Here is a 24279-nt window from a genome sequence, read left to right on the forward strand (position 1 = left end):
CCCCCCCCCCCCCATCTCTTATCTATAATTGTTAATGGATCATAGTCTAAATCCCAACACCATTTGAATTCATTATTTGGATGTACCAAGGGATCAGCCATAGCTCACTGTCAAGACCAACTGGATAACCATAACACCATTGCTCCAAAAAGAGAAATTCTTGTGGCCAAAAGCTCATGAATCCCTCTATAGAGAAATGTGGATGTCAACTTCTACACAGTGAAGTATCTTTAGAAAATATTCCTTAGTTGTCTACCCACTGGATGGAAACACCTCTTGCTTGGTTTGTTGTTTTATTACAGACCACAAGATGCCTGAAGAAATCACATGCCAAAATGCTTGAGTTTTGGATTAAGATTACTAAAACAAAAAAATTGGGTTTCTTTCTATTAGTTTAAAACTCATCAACTCATCAACCTCATTTCTACAGGGAAGAAGCAAAAAAATCATCAATTTGAAGCCAAATATTTTTTAACTCAGTCAGGAATTAATGATTTGTGTACATTACTCTGTGAATTCTTATGTGGAATTGATTGCCATTCATCAAACATGTTTTCTTATATTTATATCATTTGTAGGAGTATTAAGTTTGTGTGATCATTGAGTTTGTGCGATCTCACTTTTTTTTGTTATTTGTTCAGTTTTATTTTAGACGTTTTGGAATGAAAACAAAGACTCCAGCTAGTAGGAGTATTATTGTTGCATCTACAGGTGGCATGGGTCAGGTAAAACTCACATACTCAAATGAACTTTTGATGTAGTATTTGATGTCTGAAGCTATTCTATTATGTATTACAATATAAAAGGATGGATTAGGCATCAATGAACAAAGGAAAAACATCACGAGGACCGAGCAGATGGATGAAACAATGATTCGATGCTTCCAAGTCCAAGTATGGGGGGGAAAAGATAGGAAATTCTTTCAAAGAGACGGCTTATAATTTTGTTGCTAAAGAGGTGAATTCAAAGCATCCATAACATCATAAGGAAGTAATAAAAGACAATGTGGTCAATCACTTTAAAGACAATTAAGAAGACCTTTAGAAATCTTCTTCTTTGTCTAGAGCAAAATGGGTTTAGTTTTGCTCATACATAGAAGAAGTTGAAGGTAGAAGACCAAATATGGTATCCATTTGCTGTCTGGATGAGTAATAGAATTTGTTTTATTCCTTAAAAATGTAGAATGAACTACTTTTTACTGAACTACCAGCATGTCTGAGATGATTATGTTTGGAATCTTAGCCTTATGTTTCCAAATGCTATTGAAATACAAAATGAAATGGTTTTGTTTCGGTTGGGAATAAGATACATCCTTAACAATTGAATATTCTGTTAATATGTAATGTCAAATTGTAAAATTGTATTAAATCTTTATTATTATGTTTTGCAACTTGAGTTGGTAATGTTATCTGATATTGGTATACATAAACATAGAGAATTCTCTTTCTATGTTACAAAGATCATAAAAGTTGGTATAAGATACAGCCATTTCTTGTGGCCAAAGTAGTAAGCTTTTGCAGCTTTTCCCATACTTCCATGTTATATCTTTTGCAGCCATTTCTTCCTCATGGAAGAATGTATTCTACTGTTCTTGTTGTGCCAGAAACATGAAAGGGGTGTAACCTTTGTTAGTTAAAACGGAAACGGCAAAAAAACATTGTTTGGTACGGGCATGTTTTAAACGGATCAAAACGTGAACAGGACGGTCAAAAATATGGTCAAATACGGTAAAAACAGAAAAAAATAAAAAATGGACGATACGTGTTTTAAACGTTTATATTTAAATAATACGGTGTAAAAAAAAAAGAGGCAATATATAGACATAAATTGACATAATAATTCTCTAAATACCTGGATAACAATCAAAATAAATATAGATAATATTCATATTTCAATCCAAATTCTAAACCTATTATATCATGAAATAACATCGAAAATATATCCATCAAAGATTAATATAAGATCCAAAATACACCATTCAAATATCCAAAATCATCATCCAAATTACATAATCTAAAATGTATCATCCAAATTACATCATCCTATTTCATTAAAACAAAAACACAAATGTATCATAATATAGAATTAAGTTGATCATGAATAGGTTCAACATATGTCTCTTCAAGTCTCTCTGTCTCCAACTCAATGTTTACATCAGGCAAGTCACAAAGTTTCTCTAGGTCAATAGGTTTTGTATCCTGAATTGCTCAGCTTTCATACTTCTCCTTCATCAAAGAATTCATTCTAATGTATACCAAATCTTCTAATATTTCTAGAGTTAATTTGTTCCTCTTCTTTGTTTGTGCTGCGTCCCAAGCACTCCAATTCCTCTCGCAAGGAGAGAAACTACAAGGTTGGCTTAAGATTCTGCAAGCAACCTTCTGAACCACAGGAAGATAACCACCCATATATTCCCACCAAATCCCTACAAATTAATACAAGTAAACACATATAATGATGATATACAAATAGAAATATAAACTTAATTAACTAATAGACTTACTTGGATGGTTAGTTTTCATTAAAGAAATTCCTGTGATATTGAACAAATTTGGGCTCCTCATTCAATACTCAACCATTTCTGCAGTGAATTACTCACGATCTTCTTGTGGAATCATGGTTGTCACAATACATTCTTGAGCTTGCACAATTGTACTCGTCTCAATAAAAAGTCCACCATCAAACAAATTATTATGATTTAAAGCTGCAGCAAGCACATGAACATGATGAATTATATTCTTTTCCACCCTTATATCAAACAAATCCAATATGGTAAAGTACTTTACTCCATCACTCTCCTTTAACTTCCTTAATTTTTCTTTTGCCCTAACAGTTGCTTTATACAAATAGCATACAGTGGAACCATCTGAATCAACAAGGCGAAGAATCCTAATGAGAGGATCCATAAAAGTAATAATCTCCTTTACCCCTTCCCAGAATATATTAGATTGAATTATCCTCACAGTCTTTAATGCTATTTCAACTCTATTGCAATGGAAACCTCTCCATTCAGATGATGCAACCAATAGCCTTAACTCATTCTCAACTACAATAAGAGATTGGAGCATTAAAATATTAGTAGCAAACCTTGTCTTGCAATGTTGCTTAATCTCTTTGTCATTTGTGAATTCCCTCATTAAGGCTATAACAGGTGTGTGCCTGTGCATATAATCCACTACATATTTACCATCATTAATAATTTCCCTCACCCATCTAACATGCTTATGGATATCTTTTAAAAACAAATTAATCCCATGTGCAGCACAATTTGTCCGATACATGTGAGACCATTTTTCAATTAACATATAACCACAACAATTATAGTTAGCACCATTATCTGAAACAAATTGCACAACATATTGTGGTCCAAGCATTTCAATAACATTAGATATTTCTCTAAAAAGATATCCAGCAGTAATACTATTTGAACCACATTCAATACACTTTAGGAATACAGCCCCATCAGGAGAATAAGCTATCACATTGACCCAAGACCTCTTCTTTAGGTCAGTCCAAGAATCAGATATTATTATGCAACCTCTGCCATCCCATGTTGACTTTATGTTGCTCACATATTCCATGATCTCTACCTTAGCTTCAGGAATCAAACGGGTACGAAGAGTAGAGTAACTAGGAATAACAAAACCCTGACCATAGGCACAAGCACCTTTCATCATTTGAATAAAAGATTCTGTCAGAATAACATTGAAAGAAATGTTATTCTTAACAAAAAATTCTCCTATCATCTTTTCTAATAACTTCTTGTCTTGTTTAGCAGCCAACTTTACCATTGTGGTTTGATGAATGCTCCTACCATAAGAATTTGTGGAGCCAATTCCACTTTCTAGGGTTTCATTCATCCTTTTCTTTTTAGATGCACTCAAATTCATTTCTGTACTGGCTTCAGCTTGAACATGGTCAAGGACTTTAGTACAAATTTGAACATCATGGCCAGTCAAGCAAGCCAAATGAGCCTTCACTCGAGTAACACTACCAGAGTAGTCAAGTTCACAATAATTGCATTTAAAATGGCTCGGCCCAAGTTGTTGTACATGTTCCCAAAACTTATCATTTTTTCTAACCATTTTTTAATAATATCAAGTACCTACATAATATGCAATCAAATATTTATTCAAATTTAACATATATGATGAGTACATATGAGAATTGAGAATAAAGAATTAACGATTAACAATCAAATATTTATTCAGATTTTAACATACATCTTCACAACAAATCCATGCCTAAAGAGTAATTCCTAAACACCTAATGTAGCATAAAATATTACTCGGATTATGTATAGGGGCAGGAATAGTTCCCTGAGTAAAAAATCAGTAATTCCCTTAAGTAATCCAAAAAAGAATTCAACACAAGCTAGCATAGAATAAAACAATTTCTTTTCATAATCCATTGTACACATCAATGTTGCAGTATTGGAATCTTTGTGTCGTCTTCTTTGAATTCATAAGAAGAAAGTTGGAGTCTTTTTTGTATACTAAATTGTGGAACAAAGTGATTCTAATTTACCAAATAATTTCTGCAACTGAACAGAGAGAACCCTTTTCTCCTATATAACCCAGAAAAAAATAAAAAAAAAAAGAAAGGAAAAGAGTAAAGTTAGAACAATACTAGTTCTATATAAGGAACGGTTGATAAATTCTGTGTGTAGAGGGCACAATTTATGATTTTTAGACGGAGTTATAATAATATACAAACAAAAAGCTTTTAAATTCAGTGGGCTAAATAGAACAAGGAAAAACAGGGAGTTTCTCTATTCATGACTTGGTCATCTCTCTGCAAAAAACTTGGTCTTCTAACTATCATAATTAACAAAAAAGCCTAAAAACATCAAATTTTAGAACCTTCCCTTACTACTTGTTGGAGATCTCTTAAATTAGTTAAGAGTTGACTAAATAGGAAATTGGACAAAGAATTCGGACAGACAAAAAATTGGAAGATATGTAGCAGTTGGGACTTGGGAATGAGCCTTTCCTTGCATTGTATAACAGCTCATTTAACCAGATCAAAAAATAAAGAAATCAAAACGAAAAAAATCAAAAACCTCTTTCTGCAACAATAGAAATAGGGGTGAAGTCGAATCCGGTGTTTGCGCTCGTCGTCCGTCATCCGCCGTAGTGAGATAGATTGTGGACTATTGGGAGAGAAGACAGGGGTGAAGTCGAGTCCAGTGCTCCAGTGTTTGCGCTCGTTGTGAGGTGTTTCCGCTGGCCGTCGTTGTCGTGGATCGTAGACTCCGATGTTCCAGTCATCCGTTGTTGGGAGAGAAGAAGAGAGGAAGTGAGAGAATAGTTTGGAAAGTTAGGGTTTGAAGTTTGAAATGAAAGATTGGGAATGGGCCGAATGGCGTGAAGAATGTGAAGTGAAAGTTTTAATTATTTTTTATATCTGTTTTTTTTACTATTAAAAAAACGGATACGCGTTTACAACGCTTTTAAAACTTCAAATATCCTTGTCCCCGTTTTTTACCGACTTTCTATGGACAGTTCGGCAAACGGCGTTTAAAAAAAAAAAAAAAAAACGGTTCGGCGTTTAAAACGCGAATAAACTAACAAAGGGTGTAACTGGTTGCAATTTAGTAAGTTTAGTTGGATTATTAGTTCTTTTTATTAAATTTTACATCTATTTTATATCCAACCAAACAACTATGGTAAATTAATTTCACTTCACTTCTATTGTAACCAAAACGACTCAAAAGGAAAAAAAAAAATTCTTCACTTCCCTTCCCATTTCCCATGCAACCAAACGCAGCCTAAGGAAAAAAGAAAGCAAAGTATACTTGCATGTAAATTGAACTTGGTTAGGTGGAGCCCAACCCAAGGCCTCAAACCTTACCCAGTCCGGCCTAAATCTAAGCCCAACTAGCTTGGCTGGCTAGCCCAAGCGTGGGAAAGTTCTAGAGGCCTTTGGGTGGGAGTCCAATTTTTGGCCCTATATATGGTACCACCCCTTAAGGAAACGAAAAAAAGAGTATAGACCTAATTCTGGTAATAAACGTTCTATAAATGAAAATAAGTCATAATATTCCATATTAATTAATATTAGTAAAGTAATAATAATTTACACTTTACTTTCTCTTTATTTTAAAAGTATGAATATTTCCACATTGAGTTCATTCTCATTATGTATCGATCATACATAACTATGATTATGAACATTGTAAGCATTATTGGAGAACTTTTTCACTCAATATTTTTTGTTGGTTTAGCCAGCTAGCTAGGTTTTTTTGGGTATATTTTTAGGTATATAAGAATTAAATTTTCAAAATGAGTGTATATTTGGTAAATAAAGGTAATCGAAGATTTATTTTGATCCTCAATTTCAATGGGTAAACGCTAGCTGGATGGGACTTAGATCCTCTCCAGCTCGCATCCGACGGTTGGCAGCACCCGAACATGCATCCCTAGCTGTCAAATGCAAGTTGGGAGTACATTGGCGTGTTGGAGATGATCTGATTCCAGCTGGATGCTCCTTGACTCACAACTTTCCCAGCCATTGAGTTAGTGGGATCCACCTATTTTTGTATGGATATGGCTCCACAATGGGCCCCACGTACACTTCAGTATTGGTCGAGAATGTGGTAGATAACAATAAGAAGAGATAATGACTAAGACATAGAGGGCAGACCTTGGGGCAATGGTAAGCTTGCTCCAATGCGACCTAGTCATGGGTTTTGATTTGGAAAATAATTTCTCCTTCAAGTAAAAAGGAAGAAAAGGGAATCAAGTTCTAAAAACGAAAGAATATAATTTTGTAATGATGATTGTGTATCTGGTATACGCTAAATATGGTAATCACATTTTTCTAATGGAATCTTTTTTCTTTTTAAAATCATGAAATTTGGTTGCAAATATGGTAAAATTTAATAATCGAATTTAAAAGTTTTAGAATTGATTACACAATTATGTTAATTAACGGTTATAAAAGTTTCAATTTTAATTTTGAATTGATTTTTCACCTCTTTTTTTTTCTTTGGTTGTGGTAGGGAAAAGGATTTCACTTCTCTTACCTTCACTCTCCCTGCAACCGGGCATTAGATGATCCTCCATAAGTTTATTTAGCTATAATGGCTAGATCATCGAGTGCTGATCTTAACAAAAGTATGTAAGTACATTGATGTCAGCACTAGAGATATCAAGGTTAGATTGTTTGTTCATGGCCATAGAAGCCAAATGTCACATAAGAAGCACCACATCATTTGTAGGCCTGAGCCAAAATACTCATGTTGATCTTTTGTTCATTTAGAATTTCTTACTAATTCTGTGAACTTCTGTTACATTTGATGCCTCCCTCATGTGATGGATTAGCTCTTTGATCAGATTCTAAAAATTTGTCGAAACACTTAAGATACAAGCTAGATCCTCAGAGCGAAGCATTTTAGTAACGAAATTAACATCTATATCGAATCTGACAACAAAGTTCTCATCGTCTAGCCTATTTTCACTCCATGGTTTTTTAAAGCTTGTAATTCAAAAACCATATGTACTATACGTTGTTATCATAAAACATAGGTTCACACCTCCTACAAGAAAATTAAAATAAAATAAAATAACATCTATATGATGGGAATGAATCATATATATATATATATATATATATATAACTTAAGCTTTGGCTTTGTTGATATAATCCCAAACAGCAAAAGCCATTACAAGGATGAGGAAAGGAATAAGTTTCATGAAAACAAGGGAAGACTGGTGTGATGCCTTAGGTGGAACAAATCTCTCATATTTCTCTTCCTCGGCGGCGCCGTCATCGGAGTTAGAATCGGAATCCTTAAGATCACCTAAATAGTAGCAAGTCATCATGGCAGTGGCTGCAGTAGTATGACCCACTTCGTCAAAATCTTCAGTAGCATCTCCTTTGGCTGCTGACTGTAGAAGAACCTCTTCTCCTCCTGGATGCTCTTCCAAGAACTTACTCACATCATATACCTTGCCATGAATGATCACCCAGCAATCTTTTGCAGAGGTATGGCTTGAGACCTGTGATAGAGAGAAACGTTTGGAACTTCCCATTGCAGGAGAACTATTATGAAGGAGAAAGAGACCCAGAAGATCAAACTTAAAAGAAATAAAAAAATTGAGACTCTTCTATCTAGCTATGATAATCAAGAATTCAAGATCGGAGTCTTGTCAAATTGGCCTACTTATATGATACATAACGTGTCAGGAATGGGCTGAGACATGTGGAACATTCTATTATTAATTAGGGTTGTATATATGGGAAAAATAATCCTACCAATCTGGGGTTCTCTACACCCAGCTATAGTTAGGTGTGAAAAGACCGTATTGTTTCCTAACCGTGTGCTGAAAATTCTTCCAAGTGCCCTCCTATTAATTTGTGCATTGGTGTAGGAGTCCCAGGTACTGGTAGAGTTCCTTTGTCCATTCTTTGTTTTTGGCAATGTATTAGTATTTTCATTAGTTATTGAAAAATGAATTCTGGATGTGTGGCCCTTGCACTAGTGCCTAGATAAAGAAAACATGTGTGGAGAAATCGACTAAGAGGGATATAGTGGTCACTTTGTATACCCAGTGCATGGGCACATGGGTGGATTCTTGGACAAAAAATATTTTGTGTTTCATTATTAATTGGATCGAGATTTCCTGTACCCACAGTGAATGAGAATCATGGAGGATTAGGAACATGGGATCAAGAAAATCTTTGTCCTTATTAATATATCAATCTTTTTTATTCTTCAAGGCACAATTTCAATGAGACTGTAAATGGTAAGTATTTAATTTGAATAAGAGAATAATGACCATTTATATGATTAGCTTACGCACACACAATCCCCAGTTCACTCTAACCATTTAGGCAATCCACGGGTGGGTACAGAATAAATAAGAAAACACACACACACACACACATTCACACAATGCAAACGATAGGGTTCGATCTCATAACCTCCTCCCCTGGGTATCGGCTCTACAAGCCGAAGCTACCACCACTAGGCTATCCTAGTGTTCATGGAGAGAGGTAGGGTTTCTATGCCTCAATTAAAAGTAAATCTTTAACAAAGAAAATCACCAACACTAAATACATTGATTTTATTAAAAGTTTAGTAAAGAGAAATCTTTTAGTCAACCTGGATCCTCTGCACGTAAGTTCATCTGGATGTTGGCATTGCTATGTGATGGCTTTGATAGTCACCCGTGTATCTTTAGAGGTAGGGGTTATATGCCTCCACTAAAAATAAACCTTTAACAAAGACAACCACCATCACTAAATATATTTATTTTATTAAAATTGAGTAGAGAGAAATCTTTTAGAGGCTGATTCTAGCCAATCACAATTAAATCGTAATTGGCTGAAGTTTTATCCAGCTAAAGGATTTTTTTTCTTTTGTTCCCTTAAACTACTTACAAGTTTAAGTACTCGATCAGTACCCAATAATTCTTGAAATTAATAGATGTGACACAATTCATGATTGATTTTGATGAAAAAAACAAAAACCGTTGTTAATAATATTGGCGGTGGTTTTTTGAGATTCTACAGCGATAAATGCCGCTAATAAGAAATTTGGTAGCAGAATCCTACTCGTTTGGCGTAGGAACCTCGTTATAGTTAGATGTGAAAATATCCAACTTTGGTGGGGAAACTAGATCTTTTCACACTTAATTGTATCTTAGCATTTCCCACGTTAGAACGGCAGGATTCTTTTTCCTTAAGAAATTTTCTTCTAATGATTGGACTACAAGCAACCTAAAAATACATGATCAAAAATATTTGAATATTTGTAAAACAGCCAAAGTATAATCTTCCTCTCCATAGTATAATCTACCTTTCCAATATGGATTATCCAGGTCAGCCCTCCACGTGGTTCCAATTAATATATTATATATAGAGGCAAACTTGCCTTCGTGGACCGTAGTTTAAAACAAACTTTACTCCTCTTATGGTTCATTCCTGAAGAGTATGGCTCGGCTGGACCCAATTTGGTGGGCAATACTCTTTGGATGAGGTTAGCCTGGCTATCTCAACCTTGGTCAAAACCTTCCCAGTTAGACCCAATACCAAATCCAACTAATGCTGGCCCACTCCATGGTTATTGATGGCCTGAGCTACTTTCCGAAAACCACACACTTGACCCTGGCCAATAAATTGCCAGCCTCCGTCGCCTAGGACCAATTATGTGGGTTCTTTCTGCCACGAGGCCCACATCTTCTGATGGGCCTAGCTACCCTACTAGGACTGGCTACTATATGGGTTTAGCTTGGATTTGTAGGCAGGGCCTATCCTCGATTTCCTAGGGCTATAAACCCCTGGGAGTTCTGGCTCAGGCTTCCAGGCCCACCCATGACCTAACTTAGGGCTTGGACTTGGGGATTAGATCAGCAATAGCTATTTCTGATCCGGGTCAATTCAGCTAAGTTTTAGTCGGATCAGCTGAGTTTAGGTACAAAAGGGAATATCCGGACCCATTTCTCCAAAACTTCCTATGGAGACCGGATCGGGTGTATCAGCTGATCCATATGAGTACCCATGTGGATCAGCCAATTGATATCGATATTGCCGGTGGCCGATCCAACTCGGACACTGTGATTTGAACCCTTTATCGGAATCGGTTGGTCCTGATACGATTCATCCTAAATCCATGATTAAACCAGTCACATTAGTACATCATTATGTCAACTTGAGCCCAGCAAGAACAAATGAAATTAGAGCCTAGACCTGGGCTTTGTTGAGAAGCGTGTGGGTTTATTATCTATTTAGGCCCAGCTTGATCCGGTTCAACCCTTGGTCCGGCCCATTGATATCTCTGGTTTAACCATGGAAACATAACTTTCTTTTCAGCAAACTATTATTAAAGACTTGAGATGGTAGTGATCCATGACTGGAAAATTTGATTAAAGTTGAAATTCCCTTCTGGGTTTCTGCATGGCAAAGTAGCAGTTCCAACTTTGATGCTACTTTCTATCAATATCACTTATCTTTTGGCATTAAAATTTACAGAAAGCAGAGAAAGGAAGTAAACCCATGAGGAGGATTCTCATTATCAACTTAAAAAACTCAAGAGATCCAACAAGAGGATCCTATAAACCAAGGGTGGTATCTGGTTGAAGAGGATTAACAGTAGGGGAAGAAGAAAGGTAATTGGTAGTTGATGATGAGACTGCCATGATTGAACAATCTGGAAAAGATGTAAGACCATAATTTGGTGCTCCAACAGCTGCATGGTTATGCTCTCCCTCATATGTTGCAACCACTAAAGACTTGTCCTCTACACATCTCTGCACCTAATCACACAAAAGTATGAACAAAAATATAAGCTCATGCTATAAAGAAGACATGGTTTTGTCAAAGTATGTTGATACTCAGGGTGTTTGGATCTTTGACCCGACTAGTCCGTGGGTCACTGTGATATCGGTTACATAGGATGGGGTCAGTCCAAGACAGAAACATTAAGTTAGGTGCAATGGTGAAGGTTTGATTATGTGACCTCGCTTCTTGAGGCGGAGTATTATGTCCCCTCCAAGCCAACTGCACTAACCCCTTGGAGTTTATAATTTTTATGTAATGATAAATGTTTAATTCAAAAAATCCAAGAAGCAAAATTTTCGAATGATCTCTCTATAATATGTTTACCTTTTTCTTAACAGAACAATCAGGAAACATGGAACACCTGTAGTAAGCTCGAGGACATGGATTATCTTTAGTGACCTTCTGTCCATATTTCCTCCACTGGAAGCCATCTTTCACTACCTGAAACCTCATCAATAGATCAATCAATATATTAAATCAGAACATTAGATAAATTAAGATGTGAAAATTAATAGACTTACTAAACTAATGTCCCCTGGATCGGTTCTTATGAGGATTCTAGACACCTTTCCCTTTGCAACTTCATTCCCAGCAACTCTGTTATTATTATTGCAACTATCTCCGCCGGAACCGGTGGTGGCAGCGGCGGCGGCCGCCCTGCTTTTTTCTTGTGTCAGTTTCCCCAGAAGGCAGGATTGAAGGAAGCTGCAGTTATTGGTCATCACCTCAAGAGAAAATCTAAGCTTCTCATTCTCTTTATATAAACGCTCTATCTCTGCTTCCATAGCTTGCACCTGATCAACAAATTAACAAAACTACATAAATTCTTGACTAAAGATGAAATATTTCAATAACCCATTAAAATTTCAGAGCTAATTAAACATTTACCTTGTCTGCAACTGCAAGAGACATAATTTTTTCACCATCCATGACAATATTCAGGAGCTGAGTGTAGGTGAGGGACTGTTGAAAAGGAAAATTCAAAAGAACAAGTAGAGACGCTTTATATAAAAAACAAGAATGTTAAGTTACGCGGAAAGTAAATAATAATCCCACATCAGATGTGAATAACTCAAAGTAAAGACTGACTTAGCCGGTCAACTTACGTTGCTTATATCATTTCCAATAACCCAACGACGGCTAGCTTACATCATTCCAACTACCCAAGGATGGCCAAATCCAAGTCGTCGTCCTTCTCTATTGTTCTCTCGCTCTCTCACCATGGGAGAGAGTCTAGTCTTAGTCTTGGCAAAAATAAGGTACCCAGTTCCAGTAGTGTTTCAATTTTCTAGTAAATCATGGAAATAGGTTTAGAAAGCTTAGGACAATTGCATTAAAGAAAACTAAAAACTATGTCAGCCTAGGTGCCTCATCACATCAACGTACGCAGAAAACTTTTCTTTTCTTAGATTTTCTTTAGAGCTTTCCCTTATAACTTACTTGTGCAGTACACAACGTACTATCCATAAACGTGTTCTATGGTGTGGAAACAAATGAGAGAGAGAGAGATGGAAAATGATTCCTAGAAAAAAGAAAGGGAAAGGAAAAAAAAAAAGAGGTTAGTTATGTGGGTCTGATGATAAAGGAACAAGTATTTACCAAAGAAAGTATAGAATAGTAGTTAGTGATTGGTTAGTGAATTGATGAGAAAGTACCTGGATTAATCTAATCATCAATTCCTTCTTGTACGGGAAGACTATATTTGGATTAAAGTGGATTACGTATAGAACTCATGGAGTTTTGCTAACCTTATAAAATTAAATTGTGATTAACTTTGGTCATGTTTCCAATTCAAATTATGGGTAACCCCCTTTTTACACTATGGAATAGGGGAAATAAAAATGACTTTTTTTTCTCATATGAATTCAAAGTTTCATCATAAGTTCAAATTCTTTACGTGGAAAATTCTTAATAGAGGGATTACTGCTTCATTAAGTTCGTTTTTGCATATTGATGATACTTTGCACTTTTTGTTCTTGTGAAAGAAAAATAGGTTTTTCTACCTTTCCTAAGTTCAATAAACTGGAAAGTCACTCACTACTTCAGAGAAATGAAACTATGTGACAAACTATTTGGCAAAAACCACGACCAAGTTACAAATCTCAAGGATGAAAGTGAATTTTCCGAGACATATGATTGAGGAACTTGCTTTTGATGTAGCAGGTCGTCCTAGATATAGTAACGATTGAGATCCTTACTGATGGCAATGCCGAATGTGGGGATTATCAATCTATCTTTTGTATTGAAGAGCTAGGCTATTGCCTCGCATCTCTTCTTGTAATTATTTTTTCCCCTTTTTTAATATAAAATTGACTTTTTAACCAAAAAAAAAAAAAAAAAAGGGGGATCTAAGCAATTGGAATTTTGATTTTAGATCAGAGTACTATCAAGCACCATCATTTCTAATTTTTTTTGAAAACCTAGTAAGATCATCTTATCAAAATTCCAATTACCATTGCTCAAGATGGAACACCTTTGGCTGCCATAATTCCATCCAGAGAAGAGTGTCTTCCCTATCATTAATGTAGGTCATGATTGAGGCCGAAACCAAGTGATGCAAATAGAGAATTTTCCTCGAGACCATGAGGATTCAGGAGTACAATTAATAATCAATACCAAGTCTTTTTTAAGGGGACGTGAATAAAGCCAGTCAACCAGATAGAATTATCCCTAATTAAAGAAAATTTTATAGATGAGCTTGACTTTTTTTTTTTTTTTTTCTTTGGCTACTCTATCCTACTAAGCACCGTTGACCAATGGCCAACCTACTAGATGCTAGTAGGGCCAATTAGGACGCCGACTCTTCAAGCCGAAACTGCCACCACTAGACTATCCTAATGTTTGTATGAACTCGTATAAAAAGGTAGAGATAATATATTTCACTCTCCTCAGGCCTAGCCCCCCTCTTCCTAAGGAAGGCACATTGATTTCCAGCTAAATGTATGCAAAGAACTCCAGCTAAATGTACGCACAGAACTTAGGGTTATCATTACCTTTCCAAAGGAATGACCAAATGAGGGAGTTAATATTTTTTATGATGGCAGCCGGCCGGAAGCCCAAAAGGTCTTGCCCAATGAAGATAAGTCATAATTGATTTACTTGACCAATTCCATGAAATAGAAATAAAAATAAAAAAATAAAAAATTAGCAGTTACCCACTTACCCACTGTCCACACCTAATAAATTCTTTTATTGTTTTAATTTGTGAAATTCCTTACTTGTTTTCACATAAATTTGTACCATATCTCAAGAATATAACGTATCATGTATTTTATTATATTTATGGCAACAAATGGGAGAGTGTTTTTCGATCATTTTTCAGGATTTATAAAGAACTTGCTTCCTAGGCTAAAATGAACTCAAAATCCTTCCAAATTAAAAGTCTGATTTTTTTGCTAAAGTGGTTATTAATTCATCCCAAAAGAAATGTTAAGGAAGGTCCTTCTTCCCATAATTTGGACATTTGAGGTAAAAATTGTGGAAAGTATGTCCATTTTAAAAGCTATGAATGATCCGATTAGTTCTACTATATGAAAAAATGATATAGCAATTCTGACTATTGAATATCCATTGAGTAACCACATATAGTTGATCTGAAAAAAAAAAAAAAAAAAAAAAAAAAAAACCTACATAAAGTCGATTTCTAATCAAATTTAATCAAATACCCTCCCTTATATAGGTACTTTCCCATTTATTGTCATCCCTTCACCTTTCTTTGATAAGTTTCATTTTCACTTATTTTCAAAGTCTTTATTGGGCTAAAATTTGACATATGACTTAGGGTCTAGCTCTTCACAAAATTTCAATTCATCTAACTGTCAAGTGATTACTTAGGAGATTCATAAATTCCACAAAATTTCTAGGGATGGGTAAGTTTGACAACATTTCTATACTATGGGCAGTAGTGATGAATAATTAATAATTGATTACGGTGACAATACGTAGGAGAAAGTTTCTCACCATCAAGGGTGAAAAGAGAATCTCTTTCATCCATCATTCTGTTTTCACCCACCATGATGTGACTTAAGGATGTGAATTTAAAACTGAAATCGTTTACTGAAATCGAACCGAGCCATTTACACTGAAATCGTAAAACCATTTAGTAAATGGGTTGAGTTAGTTTTAACTGTTTAACCCATTAGTTTCAAACCGAATTGACACCGTGAAAATCAAACTGTTTAAACTGTCAAAACTGATTCGATTAACCCATGCAATAATTAAATATTTGGTTGTTTTAACAAAAACATAATGGTTTAATTTAGGAAAGAATTAAGGACCATAGAGGCTGTCGAACAATCTATTCAATATTTACCTTTACTATGTAGTTCTGTAGTTAAATCCTTGCTTGTTCAATGCTTGATACCTGATAACTAAATCCTTGGCACTAGGAACCGTATTTGGATTTTTCAATTCTTCTTTGTTTCTTTTCGCATATGGGTGTTCTTTTTTTCCCTTATTTGATTTTTTTTTTCTGTAGTGGTCATTCATTTTCTCCTTTTCTTTTCTTTTCTTTTTTTTTTAATTTTTTTTTAATTTTTTAATTTTTTTAATTTTTTTTTTAATTTTACATTTTTACTTTCTTGGGAAATATAAAGTCATATAAAAAAATTAATAAAGGGTTCCAATCTCTCTCTCTCTCTCTCTCTCTCTTATTTGGGTAAGAGTTCCAATATCTGCCCCATATAAATGGCCCAGATATATAGGTGATCCAATTTTTCCTGGTCTTGTAGAAAGATCCTTCACCTTAGACACTTAGTAGCTACCTCTATCACGACTTACCTTGATGATGGGGTAAACATTTTACTCTGTTAGATTTCTAGCATCTCAAAGGTCTTAGGGGAAGATCCAATTGTTCTGTTAGAATGCACAGGAAGATGTCTCTCACTTATTCTTCTCCTGCCTTTTTCTAGAAAGATTTGGGAGGACGTCCAAAGTGTTGGATCTCCCCTAGGTAGATTCATTCTTTTGATCAGAAATATGTTGGGTCCTATTTCATTTCAAAGGAAAATCTATTTTTGAGATTGCTGGCCATTTAGCTTTTGTGTAGCGATTTATCACATTTGATGGGAGTGAAATTAAAGGCGATGGAATTCTCTAATAAGACAAGGCATAGTCTTCATTTTGTTTTTGAAGAGGCAGGAATTTTTCTCCTTCCAAATGCGAGCCGACCACCATTTCACAAAATGTCAACTAAGCAACACACTCAGTCAAGTCTCTCTAGAAAGTCATGGGAATCCACTTTGCTTCCACAAGAATACCAGTACCAAACCTTCTAGAGGAAGAACATAGACTCTATATGTCTCCCCAATTTTTTTAGTAAAGGAGCATTCGAAAAATAAATGGTCTCTATTCTTCACTCTTGCCCAACAAAAAATACAATATGAAAAAGGCCGTGGAATTAATATTTAAATTTAACTTATGGTAAATCTTATAGGGTTCCTATATCTATCCATACTGTGAAAACTCAATTATGAAGAAAGCTCAAATTCAACCCTCATCACGGTAGTGATATATGCTAGTGCAGAGTAAATTTTCTCACACCCATAGTAGGCATCCTTATGTAACTGCTTTGTTTGTTTCAAAGTAAAAGCCATATTAAGGAAATTTGTAGGTAAAATCAGCATAAAAGTTGGGAATTTACTTGAAAATTTCCTTGAATCTTTGTTGGAAGCAAACATGACTTAAATGAAAATAGGTTTTCCACGCAAAATTATTTTCTTTCTTTATTCGTACCTACTCTATCCTATACAATTTGGGGGGAGGGGGAGGGGGAGGGATGGAATAATGTGTGAACATGGAGGCTTGATCTCAAGAACTTTTGGTAGGAAGAACTTTATCGTACTACATACTTCTTTTAGGGTCTATATTATGGTCATTCTGATCGTTGGATAGATGAAAGATCCTTTGAATTGATAAGCCATATGTCAAATTAAATACCCGTCTCAACTTTATAATCCATGATTTTATAAGATATATATTCTTTTTTTGGAAGAACATTATATGATTTTTATTTTTATTTTTTTAATTTTTTATTACTGTAACACCATTCTTCCAAAATGAAATATATTGGGTCCAAAAAACTAACTTCAAATACCTATAAAATTTGGGTTTTTATTGAAGCAATATTTTCAAAAAACATTACATTGGCATGTAAAAGATCGTAAATAATCTAAAATTTAACCTATAGAAAGATAATGACATGTAACAAAGGTATCCAAAAAATTTAGATCTCAACAAATAACCACTAAATTACAGAAAAAAACTGTCCTCCGAGTGTGAATATGGCATATGCTGAAATTTGAGTCTTCATTATTGCAATCTCCACTTGCAGTCAAAGGCTGATAGAAGTCAAGAAGGCACTCATATATCAGAAACATGAGAAACCCATAACTCAAAACACAATCCATTCATCCATCCACGCAGCCTCTTACTATCTTTAACCACAAATCAATTGTGATTGAAATTTTATATACATTCTACATAGGATATTTTCACTTGAATTAAAAAGTTGATTAAAAGTCAAAGTCCACTAAACCAACAATTAAGTCCCCTTCTAGAAATTCTAATAAGTTAACAGACAACATAGTGGAGTCTTGATATAGCCTTTCAGTTCAGCTAAAAATCAAGGGTATCAGTCATCTTTTTTTTCTCTCACAATTTCCACTTTCCTTTTCTGTTTTTGTGAACCTATAGGTAGTGGAGAAGAGTTTCTTGTTGGGTCATAAGCCGTAAATGGGTTTGGAGTTGGACACATAGTTATTGACTTGGTATATGATGATAACCACATTTTGTTAAGCAAAAGACACATTTTAAGTCTTCTTGACTTGAATTGCAATGACACGTTAACTGAGTGTGATGCAGATAAGCTTAGTTTGATTTTTGTGTTTAACCCAATTTTTTCCTTTTGTGTGGGCTTGGGTGGGGTAGGGAGAGTGATACTGGTGTTGATTGTTTCACTTGAAATTTGCATTCTTGCTCAGTATACGTACTTTGAATTCATAATACAAGAATTCTAACCTAAAATAAAAGAGAAGTAATAATTTTACATCGAAAGTGGGTACTTTGATATAAAGATTTATAGGTATTTAGACACCTTCTTCTCATTTTGTTAAACATGATCTAAATTAAGGTTTTCAGCAAAGACCGAGATATCAATTTATGTAATTTTGTTTATGTAATTTTCTATTGATTGAATTATTGTTTCTGCTGATAGCCATGCTGAAGGTGGAATAACGATCCAATTGGTTTGTTTTTGCATGTTCTCATTTTTTTGATCCCTTAATAATATTCACTTGCTAACTCATAACAAAAAAAAAACTTAACTAGGAACCATTGTTCTAAATCTGTTTTGTTTGAAACTTGCAATTATTTTCACTAGTCATTTAGCTCCAAAATTAATTTCACAATGATTTTTTTTTCTTTTCCAGCGGTGGGAGAGGTGGGTGGGGGGACTGTTAGATATTTTAGGTGTTTACAAGCATGCCAATCAAATGAGAGAAACCTAACCAAAGATATGAACCCAAGGCACTGAATTAATTGAAGTTCACTAAAAAAATGAGAAGAGGAAATGAAGGAAGAATCATTGTTCAACTTGCAAACCCTATTGGGACCTTGGATTTTCATTATAAAGAAGCAACTGAGAGTCATGAAATAGGTTGGGATTAGGCATAGGAAGACTCAAACATTATCAGTTAGATTAAAAGAATGCATTAGGTAAGAGATGAGAGTCTTAACCACATATGCCGCCCATTGTAATTAAAGTTGGACTTCTAGTCTAACCCAATATAAGAACAAATAGAAAATGCAGGAGAGAATGCAAAGGAAAATGAGAGAGAGAGAGACAGAGAGAGAGAGAGAGAGAGAGAGAGAGAATAACTTGACTAATCAAGTCTTATATGTCCCAACTAATTAAGGTTGGACACATGAATCTATCTAGAGAGTGAAAGAAAAAAAATGTATTATACTACATAAAACAAGCCCACTCTAAAGGAATCCTACCCTAATGCATGAATGTATGACAAAGTAAAAGAAGAATCAAACAGATTTTTGATTTGCTATTATTTGGTTTTCAACTCTGTTATATTGTATTCCATAACCCTTCCAATACAACAAGGATTTGAATATACAAGAAAAGAATATAAATAAAAAGTTCAAATGGGTAGAGAGAGGTAGAGAGAGAGAGAGAGAGGTCTGATGCATGAAAAAAGTTCAAATGAGTGGAGAAAGAATGTATAATAGAAAGATAACGAGTTACAAAGAAATCGAGCTTTTTTTCAGCTAAAAGATCATTATATTAAGAAATGGAGAAAAGAATATATAAAAGAAATACTAGACTAGGTCAAAAATTTCAAATAGAAACAAACGCGTAATCTAATATTTTTCTCACCTTCAACATTGCCATCAGCAAGAAATATATGTGATTACATGAATTTATGATGCTACACTCTACTAAGACTTGTAAAAAGATATTTAAGAAATTAAATACAAGAAATTCATACAAGAAAATCATATAAATATTAATTAAGATGTCACTCATTCAAAAAAAAGTTGAAGGAAAACACAAAATTCAAATTCTAGGATTAGAAAAAGCATAGAGTATGGGCTTTTGGAGACTAGTCAATCGACAACTAGACTAACTAGTTATTTTTCTAAGTGACAATAAATGTATGGGCTACTGAGATTATCAATTGCTTGTAGAATGTATAGTAGTTAATTATTAGTGCATCCAAATTTTCAAATTTACTTCACAATGAAACAAGATAATAAATTATGGGAATGGTAATGAACTAGATGATTTTAACATTAACAAAATAAATGTAAATATGCAAAAATATGCTTTACTTCTTTCTTGAAATTTCTCTCATTTTGCAAAGGAGTGGGAACCCCTATCTTACTTTTTCAAGAATTGAAGTCATGGAATTTTACTAGGTCAAGAAAATGTTCAGCTAGGCCTATCGATCTCAACTCGCAATTTAGGCAAGTTGGAGGGTAATGTCAAGGATTCAATTTGAGGCTAGCTTTTAGGTTGAAATGTTCAAAGTTAAAATTCGATTCCAACACCAGTTGTTTATAGAACTCTTTGCAAAGTAGAGTTCAGAAACAAATTATATGGCCATGCTTCGAGAAGAAAATCGGTCAAAATAAATATTTTTTTTTTCCAACATAGAACTGATTTTGGACGAAAATTCCATAACAACATTGTACATTGGTAAATTTTTGCGATATTGATCATCCAAACATTCAAGTAAAGTGTTAGGAGAAAAAAATTGCAAGAACTTCCATGTTGCTAAAGAAATCCAAATAAACCTATAGGTTCTATTTGGTTTGATGGAAATGTTATAATTTAATGCAAAATATTTTAAGATGAAAACAAAAATATTTTTTTTTCAAGAATGGAGATTTTTGTAATCCAATGGTATGTGATTCTTAGGGAATCGATAGTCAAAACAAAACGAAACCAAAAAAAAAAAAAAGTATATAAGGAAAATAAGTATTTTTCTTGTTTCTTGAACTTCCTCTCCAGTTGCAAAAGAGTGGGAAAACTATCTTAGTTTTTAGAATTGAAGCTAATGGGATTTTACTAGGTGGAGAAAATGATTGGCAAGGCCTATCTATCTCAACTTTCAATTCAAGCAAGTTGCAGAGAATATTGTTAGGCTATGTTTGGTTGCAAAGATAATTTTAAATGGAAAGGGAAGTGGATATTTTAAACTTAAAAAAGAAACTTTTGTAGTCATTAACCCATGTGATTGCATAAACTACTTAAATTTCTTTCCATGTTGGGTAATGATATACTTTACCTAGTAAAGAGTTCTGGATGCAAAGAAAAGTGGAATTTAAGTAGTTTATACATTCACATGGGTTAATGACTACAAAAATTGCTTTTTAAGTTAAAAAAATTTCATTTCCCTTCCCTTTCCTTTAATTCCCCTTGCAACTAAACAGAGCCTTAAGTTTTCAATTTGTGAATTTTAAGATGAAATTTCTAAAATTAAAATTCAATTCAAACACCAATCTTTTTAGAACTCTTTGCAAGGTAGAGTTCAAAAACAACGTGTATGGCCATGCTTTGAAGAGAAAACGAGTCAAAATAAGAAAGAAATTTCCCAGCTTAGAAATTCTATTGGAAGAAAATCAATAACAATGTTGTCGTTCGGTCAATTTTTGCGGCATCGATCATCAAACCATTAAGGTAAAGTGGTAGGAGAAAAAATATCCAAGAGCTTCCATTTTCTATACAAAAATGCAAATAAACCTATAGTCTCTATTTGGTTTGATGGAAATGTTACAATGAAATGAAAAATATTTTAAGATAGAAGCAATAATAGCATAACAAGTGGGCAGAAGAAGTTCATTTAGATGGTTTTAAGAAGTTTGTTTCAAATGTTACAGGTTGAATTCTTTGAAAATTTGTTTCAAAGAAAGGAGGTTTTATTTTTATTATTTTGAATCTAGTGGTATGAGATTCTTGGAGAATCAATGGTCATAATTGTCCCCGTTCTGATGAAAGGCAATCTGACTATGGTCACAATCACTTGCACTTATATTTCTCAAAAATATAAATAAAAAGTTTATTATCCATTTTACGTTACCGAAGACTTCCCAAGTCACTCTTTTTCTTCATGAATGAGTCGCCACGCACATATATATGTACATATATTCCACAGATATATACATGTAGACACGCAAGACTCATAGTGACTTGTCAAAGAGTCCCATCCAACATCCATAAAGATTCTCTTTTCACCATGAGTAAAGGCGAAAACTCGACCGAAAAAGAAATATTCAAAAAAGAATTAATGGAAAAAAGGTTAAATTCTTGCCTTGTATAATATCTACAATAAAGCTTCCTTTGCTTCACAGAAATGGGTGTGGATCATACCTAAAGTGGATACAATGTTGGGACTATAGTACAAACATTTCGTGTCTATGAAGTTGTTGAACCCAAGTTGTCTAATTGAGATGTGTCAAAATAAATGACAAGGATAGATAAACAAAAAGAAGGCCTCGAGGTAGTTATGCATAAGCTTCTGCCTTTTCCTTCAAAGTTTTCGGCTAGAATTAAGGAGGTGGTCAAAAAAAGCTGTATATTTGGATCATTCTTCACCCATAATTCAAAAAGCCTAGGGTTAACAACCTCGGTCTTGTCTTCTCAGGCTTCTAGCATCAATGAATGGATCATGGAATAGAATCTGAAATTTCCATTGCATATTTCTCGATTAGATGGTCCAAATAACCACAGAAGTAGGACTGTAATTTCATTAGAATCTTAGAATCCAAGAAACAAGAGTTCATCAAAACATGCAATTGATTGAAATGTATATATGGAATTTTTGGGAAATGTACGTGCAATTACGGCGAAGAAACTAAACAAATAATTACACAAAATACGAAGAATTTAACGTGGTTCGACAAGAATAGCTAATATATCCCCAAGAGAATCAAAGATTTTCACTACGTCAAAAATGCTCTACACCAGTCTCCACCTCACAATGTGATATTCCGTGGTAATGTCTAGGCTTTTTCCCCCCACACCCATATAGACTATATATAGAAAACTTTAAGAACACTAATCCCTACACAATTACAATTTTACCTATGCACATGTAATAGCCTCAAAATCCGACCCAGACTTATACAAGCCCAATAATAAATATGGGCACCATTAACAAGATAAAAGACATAGGAACCCAACAATCTTCACCTTAGCTTGGACTTCTACAAGCCACGCTGAAGAATACCGGTTTGATGTCGATTCTACAAACTTAGTTATTGTCTCTGCCTATCTATAACACCAAACCAGCACATCCTCCACACAACTTATCGTCGCAGGAAATCATGTGGCTCTACCTCTCCTATCTTTGCCACCTGATCGGAGAAATCACAACCAATTACAAAATCCGAAGCAAAAAAGATATGCTTCTTTCCAAATCTACATGTGTTCATAATCTGAACTGTTTATAGCCTTTGTTGTCAAGTCATACTTACCGAAGTTCTAACAATAGCTCTACCTATTTGAATACACTCTGCAAGTCTATACAATAACAATCATCCATCCTTATTATTGGTGTACGATGTCTTGTATTCCTTCATAGTTTAATCTAGAGAGTACTGGTGCAGCGCCTCGATAGGCAGGACGGCGGTTTGAGAACAATTGTGTACTTTCTGGATTAGGGTTTTTCGCTATATATTTGTGATGAGGGTTTCTTTCTCTATAATGCAAGCAATACTGAGAGGTGTGAGGACGAGCGTTGTAACCCTATTCTCCATTGATAGTGAAGTAGGATCTCATCTCACCGAGGATGTAGGAAACCTTGCCGAACCTCGTAAATCTGTATGCATTGTTTGTTTTGTTTTTTCATTATCTTTTGGATCATTTTAGGATTGCGTTTCTACACTTATATCACAAATCATTGCCCCTCTTCAAAGCCTAAGAACTTCACCTTCATATAAGAATCTAAACTTTCGAATCCAATGCCCTAGTGAAATCAAATTTATCCTTAGACCTAGCACATGTCTAACCCTAGTCACAGTTTGCACAATCTCATCGAACATGAGAATCTGTATAGTCTCAATCCTGATAACCTTGCTTCCAACATTATTTACCATTTTGGCAGTACCATTATCAAATACATAATATGCAAAAAACTAATCCACGACTAAAATTTGAAAAGAATAATCAGAATCTAAAATCCAATAAGATGTTTTTTATATATGATGAAGTAGGGATGTAAACATTTCCATTACTTGGAGAAAAAAAGCCGACTGCCCCCTAGGCTTCTCTCATTTGGTGTAAGAAGCAACAACCTCGGGTCTTGTCTCTTGCTTGGAGGGTGCTTCATGGAAAGGTTCCTACTGATGAAATGGTGAAAAAAAAAAAACGGTGCCTCTTGCTTCTAGATGTGTTCTTTGTAAGGCCGCAGAAGAGACAATGCATCATTTATTCATAGCGTGCCCTTTTTCCGATGAAATCTGGAATGATTTATGCCAGTG

General features: G+C 34.6%; 3 protein-coding genes and 1 long non-coding RNA gene across 6 annotated transcripts in view; 1 reads left to right on the forward strand and 3 right to left on the reverse strand.

Moving 5' to 3' along the window:
- The window catches only part of LOC122085227, an 8276-nt gene extending 1000 nt beyond the window's left edge, over window positions 1-7276 (forward strand). Inside the window, exons 2-3 of one of the 2 annotated variants that reach the window (XR_006142042.1) lie at window positions 642-725; window positions 7004-7276. This is a non-coding gene — a long non-coding RNA (uncharacterized LOC122085227). Of the gene's footprint in view, window positions 1-641; window positions 726-806; window positions 1210-7003 lie in introns of those variants that run through there. The other variant, XR_006142041.1, reaches the window with a different exon arrangement.
- On the reverse strand, window positions 1979-5353 carry LOC122085226. Of its 2 annotated transcripts, XR_006142040.1 has the most exons (3): window positions 5063-5353; window positions 2504-2704; window positions 1979-2425 (listed from the first exon to the last, which is right to left on the reverse strand). XR_006142040.1 is itself a non-coding variant. In XM_042653713.1 (2 exons), exon 1 carries the CDS (start codon window positions 4083-4085, stop codon window positions 2592-2594), a length of 1494 nt encoding a protein of 497 aa, XP_042509647.1. In that variant the 5' UTR covers window positions 4086-5353; the 3' UTR covers window positions 1979-2425; window positions 2504-2591. The 2 variants fall into 2 exon arrangements, 1 of the variants encoding a protein (XP_042509647.1); XM_042653713.1 differs by having other exon boundaries at window positions 2504-5353.
- A 346-nt stretch (window positions 7277-7622) lies between the features above and the next one.
- LOC122083345 (cytochrome b5-like) lies at window positions 7623-8315 on the reverse strand. The gene has a single exon (XM_042651108.1). It carries the CDS (start codon window positions 8034-8036, stop codon window positions 7623-7625), a length of 414 nt encoding a protein of 137 aa, XP_042507042.1. The 5' UTR covers window positions 8037-8315.
- A 2742-nt stretch (window positions 8316-11057) lies between these two features.
- On the reverse strand, window positions 11058-23895 carry LOC122084157 (WRKY transcription factor WRKY28-like). The gene is made up of 5 exons (XM_042652240.1): window positions 23809-23895; window positions 12175-12249; window positions 11808-12080; window positions 11611-11727; window positions 11058-11261 (listed from the first exon to the last, which is right to left on the reverse strand). Exons 1-5 carry the CDS (start codon window positions 23893-23895, stop codon window positions 11058-11060), a joined length of 756 nt encoding a protein of 251 aa, XP_042508174.1.
- Between the last annotated feature and the right edge of the window lie 384 nt (window positions 23896-24279).

The sequence above is a fragment of the Macadamia integrifolia genome, chromosome 7, assembly GCF_013358625.1.
Source record: "Macadamia integrifolia cultivar HAES 741 chromosome 7, SCU_Mint_v3, whole genome shotgun sequence".
NCBI lineage: Eukaryota > Viridiplantae > Streptophyta > Magnoliopsida > Proteales > Proteaceae > Macadamia > Macadamia integrifolia.